Source organism: Ammospiza nelsoni, chromosome 7 (genome assembly GCF_027579445.1).
Source record: "Ammospiza nelsoni isolate bAmmNel1 chromosome 7, bAmmNel1.pri, whole genome shotgun sequence".
NCBI lineage: Eukaryota > Metazoa > Chordata > Aves > Passeriformes > Passerellidae > Ammospiza > Ammospiza nelsoni.
Genome location: NC_080639.1, coordinates 7298662 through 7315875, shown reverse-complemented (window position 1 = coordinate 7315875; position 17214 = coordinate 7298662). Strand labels below are relative to the sequence as shown.

Genomic DNA, 17214 nt, shown 5'->3' with positions numbered 1-17214 from the left:
CAGAATGATGCTGCAATCTTTACAACAGTGCTGTCAGCCAGGTGATTTCCCAGCTCCCAGTGAGCTAAAGAATCACCACAGGAGTGGCAGAACAGAGCTGTCACTGGGGTAAAGCAGGCCTGTGATGGAGCACTGCTCCCAGGGTATGAAGGTTTGCTTTGGCAGATGTTTAGGCTTTCAAATCCTGTTTGGTATTGCTCCTAGGTGGCTCGTGGAAATTGGAATTGCTTTCAGTGTAGCTCATATGAAGTGCTTAGAGGAAATAACATGCTGCTAATTGTACACTGTTGCTTCATAACACAAGCAGTTTGCTAATATTGATCTGTTGTTTTTTTGTGTTTTTTTTTTAATTTAGGACAAGTGCTAGGTTCACCTCATCAGAGAAACCTAAGAAAGTGATGGGAACACCTAGAAAATCTGTCCTGCAAGTTCCTGCTTCCTCTGAGTTGGTCCTCACTCAACAGATGCACTTGCAATCTGCCATGCAACTGAATAAAGGGCAGTGCTTTTAAAGCAGATTTTTATATGACTCTTTTTATTATATTTTAGTACTTTAAGAGGGACTTAGTTTTCACTAAGAACAATGTTTTACATTCTCATGTGAAATTAAGTCAACAGCTGAAGTGTGGCTGCATCGCTGTATTGTAAGCTGCAAAAAGTCTCTGTGGTGTTTATTTTTCTATAGTGTATAGGTGGATTCCTTGTAAAAAAAGTTATTAAAATGGCATTTTATTAGTGAATTTTACATTGTGTGGTTGTTTATTTCAGTCATACCTATTTATTTGTTTTTTGCTGTTCCTAAAATTGTTTAGGTTTTGATATTTCTACAGGATCATTCCAATTAAAGGAGTAGCTCAAATACTCTCAAAAAATATCAAAGATACCGGTAGCTTTCTGTGAATTTAGCGTTTGCTCTTCTGGTTTTTCACTACATAAATCCTCCCTCAGTCTGTCCTATTTATTCTGGACACTTTTAGCTTCATTTTTCTAGTTCAAAAGGCCCATAGTTTTAAGTCTTTTGTACCAAATAAAACCTGTGAACTCTTATCTACATCTAATGTAAGTGATCCTGCCTGTGTCTGGTATTTTGTGCTGTAGCTGTCTTCAGGGGGGCAGTTCCAAATGTGCATGAACTTGCTGGTTGGAGAAGAGGAAAGAGGTGCTCTGGTGGTACATCCATTTCCAGTCACAATGTCTGGGAGAGATCCACGTATCATGCTGAATAAGACTTGTCTGTGATATTTCTATATTTCTTTAGAAAAGGCATAGGAAGAATTATAATACCAGAATATTTTAAATCTCTGGACATGCGAAATCTCTACTTTTGAAGCAGTTGTGGTTTTTAACTTTGGAGCATGAGAGAAATCACTTCTGGAGGCAAATTGTTCTGCTGCAGCCTATTAAAAGATTTTTCTCTACTGGAAATTGAGAATTGTATCATGGCATTCACCTGAGATCATTTTATTACTTATTTTACTGCCTTTGTCTTGGTAAACTCATATTTATCTGTCAGGTATATCACCATTTTGTTCTCTGGAAAAAAAAGTGTTAGTGATAGATCTTGGCACATGTACAGATTTATTATGCCCTGACAGCTATAGGAGAACCCTTGAACTGATTGGGCATAAATTTAAGAGCTGTGAACAAACCTTACTTGATTTGGTGTAAAAGCTTGGCAAAAGTGACTGAACTTGTCCAGAGTTCCAAACCAATTTGAAATAAGTTTATGCTGGCTCAGTGACTGCATCATATTTCTTTTAAAAATCAGATTCTAAGAGTCCTAACACTTGAAAAGAAATCTGCACAGAAGTGATGCCTTGAGAGGCTGCCTAGAACAGGGGCTAGACAGTGTTAAAGGAATAAAGCAGGGAATTATTAACAGGCCTTCAAAGGATACACCTTGGGCTGTACAAGAGCCTGGCCGAGGCTACACCCAATATGGGTGACAGATCACAGGTTTTCACACTTCTATAAAAGTTTTGGTCCATTTACATGTTGGAGTTAACTGTCCAATTACAGCTTCAGGTTATGCAGTCCCATCCTCCCAGATTGCTCTCCCCAATTTGCTGTTATTTATACTTCTTGGCCCTGAAGCTGCAATGGTGTTCTTGGGCTGCAAAAGGATTGTTTTGTCTGACTAAACTGTGAGGAGAACTTGCTAGCACTTTATATGAAGCTCCAAGTTATTTAATAATACAGTACAAAATCTGGAAAATATGAAAGCTAAAACTTATGTCATCAAAGGAATCCAACCCAGTAGGATCTGAGCTACAGGTAATGTGTTCCCTGTGGCTACATCCCCATCAGCTCCCCGATACCCACAGACAGCTTTCTGGAGGGTAGTGGAAGCAGAAGGGTTTGTCTAGAAAATGAACCTTTTAAAATACTGACTGAAGATTACAGCAGTAAGTGAAAGAAGTGTTTCTGCCCAGTGTAAAGGATGACATTTGAAGCAGCATGGTTTTTTTAGTGCTGGTGTGGTGTGTCTATGCCGCTGGAAGGGCAGCCCTATGGGGCATACTCTCCTGTGATGTGTTAACTTCAGTAATGTGAGTAGAGAAATCGGAAACTCCAATCATCCCAAACACGAGCAGTGTTTTGGACAGAAGCAGTTGCCAGCAGAAGACTACTCCCCAGCTTTCTTTATTTTCTAGTTCTCGGGAAGTTGCTACTGGCAGAGCAGTTTGGGGGTCAGGACCACTGATAAGGTCCTGGGTTTGCCTTTCCCGAGCTGCTGGGAGGCTGCAGGAGTGCCAGAACATCAGGCTGTGGCGCCCTGCCTCACACTCCCCCTGGAACCTCCAGCTGAACAGCGAAAAGCTGCTGCTGCCTCAATACGGCCTCAACCCAAACGCTTCCTCCTGACCTTTGAGAGGTGGTTGGTTTTAAAAAATACACTCTTACTAGCTGTTTGTTTTTTTTTAATACAGTCCCAGGCACCACTTTACATCCAGGCTATCACGGTGGAATTCCGTGCCATGAAGATGCCCCTGCTCTGTCCTGGGACACCGGGTGGGCCCAGGCTGGGTCACAGTTGCTGTTTTCCGTCAGGAGGAAGAAGCGGGGAGGGAAAGGGCACTTTCGGTGTTTACAGGAAAGGGGCCTCAGCACGGCAGGTGCCAAGGCAACGAGAAGGGTGGGAAAAGGAAGGGAGCACGAGCAGGGCAGCGCCGGCCCGGGAGCGGGCGGGCCGCGCTGAGGCCCCTCCCCGGCGGCCCGGCCCCGTCCCGGGCTGCGGCAGCGGCTGCGCGGGGCGGCGGGGCCGGCAGCACCTCCTCCTTCCCTGCCTGCCTGCCTGCCGGCCCGGGACCGCCGCTGCCCGCCTCCGGCCCGCCCCCGGCCCCACCTGCGGCAGCGCTGGGCGGTGGCTCCGCCGGGCCCGCTCGCTGCTCGCCCGGCCGCGCCATGGCGGCGGAGCGCGGGGGCTGCGCGCTGGAGGCCGTGCCGCTGCCGCCCGAGGTGCGCGAGAGCCTGGCCGAGCTGGAGCTGGAGCTGTCCGAGGGTGAGTGGGGCCGGCTCTGGGGCGGGCATGGCCGCGGCACGGCAGCAAGGCCGCGCTGCCGCCCGGGGGCCTGGGCACAGCGGCGGCGGCGGCTTCGCCTCCCGGTGCAGCTCTGGGCGGGCCCGGGCTCCGCTGCTGCCGGAGCCCTCAGCCGGGAGCGGGCGGGCCTGCGCCGTCCCCGCGGCTGCACCGACCGCCCGCGGCCCCTGCGGCCGGCGCCTGGTGGAGGCCCCGCAGGAACTCCTCCGAACGGGCACTTAGTGATACTCTGGAAAGGCAGTTTTATTTTAGTTTCAATATCTGTTCCTAACTGCAGGTAAAACCTTAAATCGCTCTCTCTGTATGTAATTTCGGTAATTTCCAACTTTTTTGTGCTTCGCTGTATATGCAGTCAGGAATACGATGATGCTGGCTCCATTTTTGCAGAGCCACCGAATTATAGAACGGTTTGGGCTGGAATCTTAAAGCTCGTCCAGTTGCATTCTCCTGCCGTGGGCAAGGACACCTTCACTATTCCAGGTTGTTCCAAGTCCCTTCCCACTCGGCCTTGGAGCACTTGCAGGGATGGGGCAGCCACGGCTGCTCTGGGCAGCCTGTGCCAGGGCCTCTCCACCTTCCAGGGAAGAATTTCTCCCCAGTATCCCATCTAACCCTGCCCTTTTGTCAGTGGGAAGCCATTCTCCCTTGTCTTGTCACTCCAGGCCCTTGTCCAAAGTCCCTCCAGCTTTCTTGGAGCACTTCCAGGCACTGGAAGGGCCTCTAGGGTCTCCTTAGAGTTTTCTCTTCTCCTAAACACCCCCAGCTCTCCTTGCCTGTCTCCAGAGCAGAGGGGCTCCAGCCCTGTGCATTAATGAGCCCAGAGGTGACAATATGCAGTGCACAGGGTCACTGTGACCATGTGATGGATTTTCAGCCCCCAGATGGAGACATCCCTGCCACCTGCAGGTCAGTGTGTGGTGATAACAGCCCTGTGGGTGTCAGTCGTGGTGTCTGTGTTAAGGAGCTGGGGAAGGATTTTTTGCATACTGATTCTCTGGCGTGGCCCGTCCTGCAGACAGGCAGGTATCAGCACTTGGCACAGCAGGGCGTGCTGGGGTGGTGGTGACAGAGGCACCATGTTCTGCAAGCAGTTACCCCTTGCATTTTCCCCAGTTACACCGTCAAGCTGCACCCTTGAGCTAAAAACCTGTTAACACCGCCTGTGCTTTTGAGATTAGGAGCATTCGGTGTGCTCCTCAGATGCTGCAGTTTTCAGATCAGCACGTTCAGGTGGGCACGACTGGGGCTAATTCACCTAAAGATGTGCTGCCTGATTCAGGTCACGGATTCAGAGTTATTCACAGGTCTGCTGTCGTCACTTCCAGTGTGGAAGCTTTGGTGCAGGGGAGAAGTGTAGGATGGGTGACTGTTGTCCAAGTATAACCTGTTGCTGCATGCCTGCTGGCACAGGCAGGAGCAGTACCTGGCATGGCCTGTTGCATGTGCCAGATGAATTCCTGTGTGTGTGAGCTGGGACCGTGTGCTCCATGGCCCTGCTGGTGCAGTGGCTCTTCCTGTGTGCCTGCTGACACGTGCAGGGATATCCTGGGGCTGGCTCCTCTGCTCTGCAGTTCCTGTCTGTGTGTTTGTTTAACTGATAAAATACTTTTTTTATAGGGGGATCTGCAGTGTGTTAGACCTGAAGTGATTGCACGCTGTCCTGGTGCTGTGGGTCTGATGTGGAATGTGGATTTCTGTGTCGCTGCTGGGTTAATGGAGTGATTGGGCAAAGTGCTAATGTGAGCTTGAATTTCTTGGTCGCTCTGGTGTGACTCCTTTTCTGTGTTTCCTAAACTGGAAAACATTTGCAAGTAGTTCTTCAACATCTGGTAATATGTTATGTGCTCATATCCTGCCTTTGCTTGATGTTTGTATGGGATGTTTTAATGGGGCCCTCCATCATTAATGCTCAGATCTTGCTGACTTGGAGAGGAAGGAACAGCAGTCTGAGATTTCTTACACTGAATATGCCTCAGGTTAGAGAAGGTCAGTACTTGGGTGGATGTTCCCATCGTCTGAGAGGAACTGTGAAGGGAGAAAGAGAAAAGGAGAAATATGACAGCAAGTTCCTTTCTAGTTTGTCTGTGTACTTTGTTAATTGGAATATTTGTGGGTTGTGATGAGGCAGGAGTAATGTCTGTTCTCTTTGATTACATTATTTTCACCTGTAAAATATAAGTTGGGAAGATGATTAATCTCCTCCTTTGGTTGTGCTTCAGATGATCACAGCAGAAGTTGGGAAAAGTGCTTGTGATGAGGTGTAGAGAAGAATGGAGACATGAGTAAATTGGCACTTTCTAAAGATAACTCAAAATCCCAAGTAGAGCATTCAGCTGAGAAGAATTTTGGATGGGGATGGAATGCCAGTTCATGCTACAATTCCAGTCTTGTGCACTGTTAGGAATCCTTCAGCTTTACAAGATCCTAAGCTCTTGCTTAACATTGTTTGTATTCTTCATGAAATAGAAAAATAATAGTTCAGGATAAAAAGTGACCCTACTATGATGCTACTGTGTTGCTTTGTTATAGCAGCATTAATTTATTTCTTGTTGAACAAAATTTGTGAGTCCTGTAAAGAAAACTGAGAGATCTGCCCACAACCTTTTGAGGAGATAAGGGCAGTTTTGAGACCATGCCTGGCACCTAAGCTGAGTTTCAGCTGATGGATCTGTGGGCTAGGCTTGCTTATCTTAAGACTCAAAGATGCTGCAGCTTTCTGATGTAATGGAAATATGCAGAGCTGCCTAATCACACTGGCAGGATCTGTGTCAGAGTATGATGGGGATGCTGTAAGCTCCAGGTTGTTTATTAGTAACTATAAAACACTGGTGTTTGGGGCTTTGCTTGTTTGTGGGTTGGTTTGTTTGTTTGTTTTGGAGGTTTGGTGTAGTTTTTTCTTCCCTACTCTGAAAGAGAGCTAAGGTTATAAACAGTTATTTGAAAAATTCTTATCTGCAGTGAAGATTCTGTAGGAAAGTCATTAATGTGCATTTTAAAGCCTCTACTATTTCTATGATATGGCATCGTATCTATTTTTATGTACCTAAATGTACTTGTACACCACCTTGGAATTTAGTTGTTTTTTCCTTTTTCTGAGTTATCTGTGCAGGAAGAATCTTCACTTGATCACCTAAGGACAAGATATGTAGAAGTAGTCAAAGATAAAATTGTGTGCTGTGTTCCTGTAGCAACAAGGCTGCTGTCAGCTTGTGTTGGCTTTGTCTTCTAGGACTGGTGGTGGTGGCAGTGTCCTCAGCCAGCGGTTCAGGGACTTAACAAAAATATATGACTGTGTTTGTTAATTTTCTTGCCAATTTTTGATGCTTGTTGCTACCTGGATCCAGTTAGTCTTGGCCATTTGGATGCACAGCACTGGATTTGCTTTCAGTAAAAATCAGATAAAAACCGGGAGAGGAAAAACACAGTTGTACCAACTTTGAGGTGGTGTTTGACCAGCATGTGAATGGTACAACATTTCTTGGTCTGAATTTCTGCAGCCTGAAACATTAAATATATGGCTTTGGGTTTTCTTCTGTTTGCTAGGAATTTGTAGATTGGTCTTACTTTGGACTCAGTGATCTTGGTGGTCTTTTCCAGCCCTAATGATTCTATGAGCTAAGCTGAAGCTCCAGAGATTACCTACACTAAAGAGACTGAAGGGATTTTTTTGCTAGTTCAGATCTATTCTATTACTCCACAGATTGACAGATGGGGAACTCTGCTCTCAGTGGCTTCCATCAAAGAGGCTGTAGGATTAGTTCAGAGATAGAAAAGTATTTCATGTAGCTTACCATCTTAATTATAACCTCAGTTATTCTCAGTTGGTTTGGGGAGGAGCATTTTCTGCTTCCTGCCACATTGCTCCCCGATTTCTCCTGAGCCTGGCTGAGCTTTAGTGGCAAAGGATGCAGTTCATGTGGAGTGGTCAGTGGGCTGCTTGCTCTGCTTCCCCTCCAAGTGTTCACATCTGCCTGGACTGAAAGCTCACTCTCCATGTGATTTCTAGTTCAATTTTTTATTTCCCTTTTAAGAAAGGAAGAAATTGTGTGCATGAGAAGGAAGCTTTCTCTGAAGTTTTATTGTTTTGGGGGGTTTTTTACAAGGGTTGGGGGTTTTTTTTGGCACATTTTGAGGCACTGCAGGTAATTTCTGACTGGAAGATACCAGCTATGAAGTATTTCCTGAAAAAAGTAAAGGTATTTCATGTCTGACATCTTTGGCTACTGCAAATATTCCAGCAATAGTTCAGCAAATACTTTTTGTAGTTAGTTTGATTGGGCTTTTTGAAAAATTGATACAAGAATACCTTTTTTTTTTGTCAGAACACCTTTCTTATAAAACCTAAAGGTACTGGTCAGACCTGAAAACTTTAGATCCTTTTGTTACACCAAACATATTGATGTGGTATTAAATTTCTTTGTGTGAAATCAGGTGAGGAAGAGACATCCACAGACACTTGCACATGTTTTTCTTGTGATAAATCATGGTATTTAGGAGTTAAGTTTTTTCTGGTTTTAAAATGGTAGTTTGCTGTTAAGGAAGTCTTGGAAATACTTGGAAATTAATATGATCTGAGGCTATCAGTGGGAAGAACTGTTGTCACTGGGGGGACAGATGGCAGTCTGTGAAACTTCACCTGCAGCATCTTTCTTTCTTAATTTCTGGGCTCTCCAGCAGAAACTGTTAATTGTGTGCTAGTGCCTGGGGCTTGCCAAATGCCCTTGGGGACTGAATGAGTTTTCAAAGCTTGTTCTCCCATGTTAACACCCAGCACAGGTCTGGGCACCTGGCTGGTATCCTTCAGGCTGTCCCCATCCCGAGAGCCAGTGAGGAGCTGAGCTCAGCCCCCCAGCCAAAATCTCACACTCTGCTCAAGGCAAAGCCCCTCAGCTACAGGAGTGCAGCAGCTGCACCTTTCCCCCTCCTCCTTGGCTGCATCTTTTGTCTCTCTTAAGTACAAGTCGTTATCATCTCTTAGGCAGCAGATGGGAGAAAATTCCCTGAGAGGGAAAAAAAAAATCCTAATCTCTAACATTATCCACTCTGAATTTTTTTCCCATACCAACATGTTACATCAAATTTAAACGTTTAAAGTATATAAATACATGCATTACCCCAATTATATATATGTATACATCTAGATTTAGGTACAGGCACAGTGTGACAGGCATTTCACTCTAAAACAAGGACCCTTTGAGGGATGCATTGTGTCTTTCCATCCTTTTGCACCTCCAGGTGCAACCTGGTCCCTGAGCAGAGACAACCCCACAGATGGGTTTGTATTTGCTTGAGGCAGAATTAATCCAAACAGTTTTTCCCAGGATACCTCTCATGTGTACCACCAGAACTTTATCTCTGTTGTTCACAAGAGTTCAGATTGGGCAGGTGCAGCTCAGTTAGTGGAGCCTCTGGTGTTAGCTAACCAGGTGCTAAATGCAGCTCCCAGTTTTTCAGAGTCTCCCTGCCCAGTGCCTTCAAGGTGGTTTTAAGCAGTCGATTGCACCTCTCAGTATTCCCAGCAGCTGGTGCATGATAAGGAATGTGGTACACCCATCTTCTTCAATGCCATCTTCTCTGGCCCAGGTGTTCCTAAGGCTGTTCTTGAAGTTAGTCCTGTTGTTGGACTCAATTCTCGTGGGGATACCATGACTCCGAAGGACTTGGTTTTCCAGGCCCAGGATGGTGTCCAGGCAGTGGTGTGAGGCACAGGGTAGGTCTCCAGCCACCCCATGGTGGTTTTTACCATCATGACCACGTAGTGCTTGCCTTGGCAGGTTTGAGGCAGTGTGATATAATTAATCTTATATTTGGACCTCTGCCCACCATACCATAGGGGTTTTACCTGCCTGATCTCAGCACACATCTCACAGTTGTGGATAACCTGGGAGATACTGGTCATGGTTAAATCCACCCCTCGGTCTCCTGCCTGCTTGTAGGTGGCATCTCTGCCCTGATGGCCTGGGGCATCATGGGCCCATCGAGCTAGGAACAGCTCTCCCTTGTGTTGCCAGTCCACATCTATCTGTGACACCTTTATTTTTGCTGCCTGATCTACCCTCTCATTGTTTCAGTGTTCCTCATTGGCCTGACTCTTGGGGACATGGGCATCCACACGGCAGACTTGCACAGGTAACTTCTCTGCTGAGTGGCAATGTCCTGCCATTCTTCAGCAGCCCAGATTGGCCTTCCTCCATGCTGCCAGTTGGCCTTTTTCCCCCTTCCTTGAGCCAAAGCCTTGTGCCAACCAAACCAGGCTAGGCTAGACCACATGGTGCTGCTTAGCAAGGCTTCTGTGTTCAGCACACAAAAACCAGGTTACCTGGATCTGTTACTCCTTTTTCACCCTTTCCCCTCAGTGCCCTCAGGCCTCACACTGGGCACCAAGAGTCCTCTGAACCTTTCTACATTGGGGGGGTAAAACAAATTGACCCATTTTCTTCTCCTTGCCATGTCTGATGTGCTGGATGAACAGAGATTTTTTTCTTTATTCTCCCCTCTATTTTGGAAGGTAATAAGAAGATGGTAAGAGCTTCTTGTTGGGTTGACCTAAAATGTTAGCAGCCATGTTAGAAAGTGCTGTTTTAGCAGTGGAACAGTACAATTGGCAATGGTTTTCATCTGCAGTGTGCCTTCCCTTTTGTTCTCATTCCCACTCCCCCATCATACTCGTTTTCCATCATTGTTATTCTGCTGTCCCTCCCTCCTCTGTTCTCTTTCCTGCCTTCTGGAACATAGGAGGATAAACAAGGTATCTACTCTTAGCTGAGAGCATCCTTACACTTCTTACCTTTTGCTGTTTCTAATAAAACAATTTTGTGAGCAGTGAGGACATCCAGGCTTATTTTGCTGGCTCTGGCTTCCAGCTTAAGAATGATGGTGATGCACCTAAAGGCTTGCAGAAGAAAGCACTAAATGTAGTATTCTGTTACCTTTATCACTGTGAGGAAACAGAAGATTCTGAGCCAGGAAAACTGGGATTGCTAGGCTATCAACTTCCTTTCCTATCAAAGCAGAATTTCAAACTCAACCAGTTGGGTGCCTGGGGCTTTTATTGGTTGTCTTCTGGATTTCTGCTGTACTTAGCCAGTGTTTAAATTAGTCTCTTCCTTGTATTTGAGTAGAAGTCTTGTTATTCTTTTGTATGTTGCATTGGCAAGGAATGCCAAAACCTGGTGAGGAACAAAAGTATGATGGCAACCTGTACATTAAGAAGATTAAAGGAAGTACATTTTCTTCCAGGTGTTCTTGTGTAAAAATAAGCTTCCCTTAAAATTATAAATGCACATTTATGAGGTAAATAGACGTTTATAAAATTAGCATTGAACACTGTCCTATGTTCTAGCTCCCTGTCCTTCCCCCAAACCTAAATTAAGCTCTGCCAATCTTGAGATCACAAAGTGACTTTTTCTTTTCCATTTGCTGGTTAAAATGCTGTTGGGGATATTTTTTTTTATTTGGGTTAGTTTGGTTTTTTTGAAAGGAATAGACTATTCTGAAATGTGATTTTATGAAGATGGGCTATGGCATCTCTTGGACTAAAGAAGGTGGCTGCTTGTTGATATTTCATACAGTTACAGATGTATCACCCAGTTCTGTTACTGAAAGACAGACTGTAATATACCTGTGTGCAAGTGGGAGGGAAAACATGTCAGTCTCTCTTGATTACATGCCAGTCACTTGGTTATTAAGAACCCTTGTATTTACCTTGGAATAAGTATCAAATATTTGACAGTTTCTTGGCATGAGGTTTGTAGCTCTCGAGGAAACACAAACTTGGTGCATTCACCTGAGTTTTCTTGATGTGATGATTGCAGACCCAGCTTCAAAGATCATAGAATCATTTAGGCTGGAAAAGACCTCAGAGTTCATGGAGTCCAGCTGTTACCCCACCATTACATGTAGTGAAATAGAGTGTATGATTTTCCTGTGCAGAGGTCTCACAAAACAGTTCTGCAATGCAGAATTCAGGGGACCAAGTTGAAATGTATGACTGAATAATTAAAGCCTCCAAATCATCATCATCATATCCTTTATCACTTTCTCACTGCTTTATTATGACCTTTCTTCTTTCTCAAGGAGGTGTTTCCCCAGCAGTGCTCCAGAGGACACAAAGATTTTAAGCTTCTGTGGATTTTTGTTGTTGTTGTTTTCCTGTATGGAAGCTGGTGCCTTGTGGTTGGTGTCTGCAATTTACAATTCAGTGAGGAGAGAAGCAGCTTGTAATCTTCTGTGTCTGTTGTTACCTTTTTTTTAATTATCTCTGTGTACATCCCTTTAAGAACTTGAAGAGAATTCCAACACCTGGTGAAGCCAGTTGGGCTTCATCCCTCAGCTAGCAGGGAGGTTTTGTTCAGTGTTCTGCTGGATAAAAATCTGCCTCTTGCAGGATTTGCTATTTATGGACACTGAAAAGATACTAATAGCTGGTGCTGTGATATTATGAAGATTATGCAAAGAATCTTTTTTCTGGCTTTTTGTTATAATTCACTGTGGCTCAATTTTTTTTTTTTTAATTTTATTTTTCCTTTTTCCTACTTACAGCCATATGGCTTCAGAGCTGGATTGGGTTGAGGGCAGAAGAGTGAAAGAGGGTGCCAGTACTTCATCTTAGCTGCAACATGAATCCATACCCAAAATAAACTTCTTCAGTGTCTGCCTGTATCTGTACGGCTGTTCCTTCAATCTGTTGTGGATCCAGCCTCAGATGAAACGTAGGACTTGCTGACTGTAGCAGCATTTTGTCCTAGAACTTGGAATATGAAAGCTCCCATAAATCATAATCAATATGTTTGTGTCCCACAGATCTGGGATTCATCAGATACAGGGAAAATACCAGTCAACTCAGCATTTTATCAAATAGTGTTTGAGGAGTTATTTGCTTATGGAGCAGTGAAAACCTGTGTTGGGATATGGGTTAGGAATAACTAGAGGGGCTTCAACTCCATGTGTACCAGCTGCTTTTGTATTAAGATGGAATTCTGTCCAAGTCCCACATTATGAGATTTCTGCCTTGCATTATAAGGAGTAAGAAATGTTAATTAAGTGCCAGAATGTGTGGTTGCACAGAAAGCATGTCAGACAGGCCATGTTGTGGAATCACAGTTTGGTAGGGTTGGGAAAAGGCATTGTGACCACAAAACATTTGTTGGCAATTATGTGTTGTCTAACAAAATTACTGAAGTTTCTCATTTCAGATGTTTGTGTATAATTTCTATTTGGTGAGAGTTACTTCAGCTTGCAGAAAATATTCACTGTTTTCAGAGATGGCAGCTCAGTAAAGACTTTTTCCTTCATTTTTCTTTCAGAAACAGTATTTGAAAAAAGCAAATTTAGGTGTGAGCATATTTTTCATTTTTTTTTACCTATGTAAGAAAAAATCATGAAGAAGCCTAAACTTTATAAACCAGCTAGTTGAGGTTGTGTGGTGCACATTGTAAGAATTAAAATGGTTGTATGGGGGTGCTCATTCTTGCTCTTTGCCTTTTTTTACTGCCTCTGGGTTAGACATCTGTGTAGAGAAATGTATGACCTTGAAACTTGTTAACAGTCAATCAGATGACCCCAGAGTCACTCCTGGCAGGAGCTTGAGGTCTTCTCCCTGCCTTGGTCTAGTGTAAGCATGTCGAGAGTTTCACTCTGGAGATCCTCCCAGTTCCATTCTGCAGACTCTCAGTTGCCTGCATACACAGAAGCACCAGTGAGGTCAGGATTAATTTGGCTGCTGTGGGTTTGTGTATTGTATTTTTGCCACGTGTTTGTCTGCCTTGAGCAGTTTGAGAAACTGAAAAATCATATATTCTGTGGTGTTCAGATGCAGATCCATGGCTGGACAGTTTGAGCAATAGCCCAGGAGTCAAGGTGATGGGCACTGTTGTCCCTGTGCTCACTTTCCATCCACAGCCTCCTTGTTAGAGAGGGTTTGGGTTACTTTTCATGAATAATTGAATTAACCAGTCTGTTTAAAGTATTACTTACTGTCATCAACCAGATCGTGCTACAGATGAAGGAATGTGTTAAGGAAATGGGTATTTTTAAACAGGAAATTCTTCTGATGAGCTTAGTGGTTAGAACAAATTATATTTGTGATTCTAGACTTTTCACAGTTATGAGGCCAAGATTAGATATATCAGCAACTATTGCCTAAATAAGTGCAAAGTCGTAGTTTTCTTCAGATTTGGGTTTTAGCAGATGTTGGCAGGGCTCTGATTTGATTTGATTTCCACAGGACAGCAATTTATCAGTGCCTAAGACTGAGCATGAGCAAATGAGGCTCTTCCCTTCCTAGCAGAAGGTTTTTCACATGCCCTTCAGAATGTTTAGATTCTGCTAATTGAAAAAAGAACTTCAGGTGCTGGGAATACCTCTAACACAGGTGTTTACAGAAGGCAAGGGCTGGGACAAAGATCTGCAAAAGTTATCACTATGGATATTGCCCTTTTCCAGTGAAATTAATTTTTATTTGATTTTTACTTCATTGTTACTTACAATCTAAGTAACTTGGGACACAGCCCCAACAAAACTATAAAAACCTTCCTTGACACACATATTCCTGCAGCTGTGGCTCAATAGTCTAATTTTAAATTACTGTTAAGATTATAAATCATAATTTAAATTATAAAATGTCTGTGTATAAATCCTTGTATGTGTTACTTTTATCCTAGCAAGTTATATGGGTCCTAAACAGTGAGATAAGTCTGTGTAGCAGGGTAGTTGGGATGAGGTGATTACAGGCTGGTTAGAGACAGAAGAGGAGTAGCAAAATGTTTAGTGAAACCAGAAAATGGTAGATAATATAAGAAATAAATAGTCTTGGATTTTTATTTAAAATGGAAGCCATATAAATTAGATTTGACAAACTCAGTATGTACTTACACAACTGCTATATGGCTGTTCCTTCTTCCTGGCAGGACCAGTGTTCCCTGGACTGCATCCAGAGGGAAAAAATTTAAAATAATTTTAAACATATAAAACTTGTGAATAGCTAATAATTAACAACTTGTTCTTGTGATCACTGCATGTTTTCTGTGCCCTACAGCACCTGAGTGCATCTTCCATGGGCAAGCTCTTGCTTGTACAATTTATTTGGGTTGTTCTCTTTTTTGGGTCAGGGCCTTTTAGCCACTATTGTGCTACAAACAGGTAGATTTTTTTTTTTCCTCACTGTGGAATGAGCCTTTTCTTGGTTTTATGCACTTCTGTCCAAAATATTCAGCACTAATAACAAGCCATGAGATTTTTTGGTGGATTTTCCTTTCTTTAGTGAATATTTGTAAGTAGTGAAGTGATAGACACTTTGTGCTTAGCTTGGAGCTGAACTCTGCAGGGCTTCAGTCACATGTTGGTGCAGCTGGTGCAGTTTGGGAAGCCCAACAAACTGACTCATGACAAGAGGTAGCCTTGCTGTGTTCAAACAAGCAATGTTTTGACACTGGCAAATAAAGAGAGATTCTGAATCGCTGTGAGATAATTCCCTGGGGTGATTGAAGGGGACTGTGGGATAGATTGGTGACTCATGCAGTACTGATGCTATCAAAATTGTGTTCATCCCATGAAATAGGTTCTCAGTGCCCTTTCAGAAGTTGTGAGCTGCAAAACTTGAGAACTTGCTTTGTGGTCCTCATCAGTGGGTGTCATATTTGGGATTTCAGTGAAATTGTTACCTGATGCTGTGAGATAAGTCACATCAATTGTTACCTGATGCTGTGTAAAGAACCTTACCCAATTTTGGGCTAGAAGGAAGGTATGACAGTTCACCTGAAGTTAATGTTGCTGTTTTGTAATTAGTAAAAGTATCTTCAGCAAAACATGGTTCAGATTAATTAAAATGGAGAGATTTCTGTAAGCACAATGCTTTTACATTGTGACCAGAGGAGGGTAACCTGCCCAACCCTATCCCCACCCCAACCCCCAAAAAACCTTTGTAACATACTCCATTCAGATGATAAACCTGGTGATAACTTCTGCAGATTTGTCAGTTTGTACACATTATTAGTGAAGTAATATGTATTTAGTGGAATTAGCAATTGGTGCTTTATGGTAAATGCAAGTGGGTTGCATTTTGAGACTGAGGAAAACTTAGGTTTAAAGGAAATCCAGTTGCTGTCTTTATAGGAATTGGTGTTATGCCTTTGAGAATGATCTTCAGGGGGTTTTAGGTGTTTCAGGAAAGTTTCTGATGTCTGGAGAGTCAGAATACATGAGTTTATTAGCAGAAATTCTGAGCAGCAAGTCCTTGACTGAGGGCTACTGAAAGTGAGGCATAAACATAGAATATGTAATATGACAGAAGAATGTTGTGTTGATGCTTTTAACCTCCTTTTTGTCATTCAGTACATGTTACTGGATCTTGACACAATGTTAATAACATTGCTGATTTCCAGCTTCTGCAGAAAGAGCCTTTACTGGTGGCTTTTGTAGGGATTTTTTTTGCTCACAACAGAGAAAGTAACAACGGGATTCCAAGGATAATCTGCATGCAGAGTTATTGACTTCAAATTTGCTTCTTTTATTTTTTTATTTTCCAGCTGCAGTGACTTGGAGTATTTTTTAGGGATGTTGTATTAGCCTGACATGAGTAGAATTTCTTGAGATGTCATGAGAATTTCTTGATTTCAGTCTCATTCTTTTGGGGCTGTCTTGGTTTGAAAGACAGGTGTCTGCTCAGGAAAGCAGGAGCCTCACTTGGAATGAAAAATATGATTGCTTCCCTCTAAATTATTATAACTTTGAAGTTAAAGGGCTTTCAGGCAAAGATATGGGAAAAAGAATAACAGTTCTTTGTGGAGGGATAGAATGTAAGAGAACAGTGCAGAAGGTAATCTCACCCCTGAAGAGTTGCAGCTGTACTAATTACCAATTAAGAACAAGCCTGCCCTTAACAGGCCACAGCTGTGTCCAGTGAGGATGAGTGCTAAAAAACAGTGGGTGAGCTGGGTGAGAAGTAGGCTGGAGTTGGTTGGCTGTGCTGTGAGGAAGAAGGAGTCGGTGGTGCAAGGAGCTGCATGTGAGAAATCCCCAAGAAGGTATGGGAGCTTTGCAGTAAGATGACAACAATAATGACAAAACTTAGGTGCCAGGCATGGTCTCAAAACTGCCCTTATCTCCTCAAAAGGTTGTGGGCAAATCTCTCAGTTTTCTTTACAGGACTCACAATTTTTTTTCAACAAATAATAAATTAGTGTTGCTATAACAAAGCAACACAGTAGCATCATAGTGTGGTCACTTTTTATCCCAAACTGTTATTTTTCTAGTACGTGAAGAATACAAACGATGTCAAGCAAGGGGCTGCAGCAGGACCCTGGAACGGCAGGGTAGCAGACAAGAGGCAGCAGAAACTCTGCAGGTGTAGCTGGAATCACAGGGCATCAGGGTGCAGAGCTAAAGTGTACTAAAAAAAACCCAGAGCAGTGGCAAAGGAACGGTGGGGCTGGGCAGGGGCAGTGCAGCTCTCTAACACAGCAGAGAGAGGCTCCCTTGGGACAGAAAGGGGCTCAGGGTCCTGGGGTGCCCCCTGAGGCACCCCAGCAGATGGTGAAGGGTCCCTCCTGTGAGAAACAGCCCTCAGTTTTAAAAATTTAGAAGGTTTATTAAGCCTTAATAAAAACACAACAAAGAACTGACTAAGGAAAAGTTACAGTGCTGGGAGTCTCTGTCACCAGTGGCTGCATGCTCAT

The 17214-nt window shown here is 43.7% G+C and overlaps 2 protein-coding genes across 3 annotated transcripts in view; both read left to right on the top strand.

Moving 5' to 3' along the window:
- The window catches only part of PCNT (pericentrin), a 70388-nt gene extending 69641 nt beyond the window's left edge, over positions 1-747 (top strand). For both annotated transcript variants that reach the window (XM_059475651.1, XM_059475650.1), the window contains exon 54: positions 356-747. In XM_059475651.1, coding sequence (XP_059331634.1) covers positions 356-399 — 44 coding nt within the window. In that variant the 3' untranslated portion in view covers positions 400-747. The remainder of the gene's footprint in view (positions 1-355) is intronic.
- A 2658-nt stretch (positions 748-3405) lies between these two features.
- The window catches only part of DIP2A (disco interacting protein 2 homolog A), a 79075-nt gene continuing 65266 nt past the window's right edge, over positions 3406-17214 (top strand). Inside the window, exon 1 of the mRNA XM_059475712.1 lies at positions 3406-3502. Coding sequence (XP_059331695.1) covers positions 3406-3502 — 97 coding nt within the window. The remainder of the gene's footprint in view (positions 3503-17214) is intronic.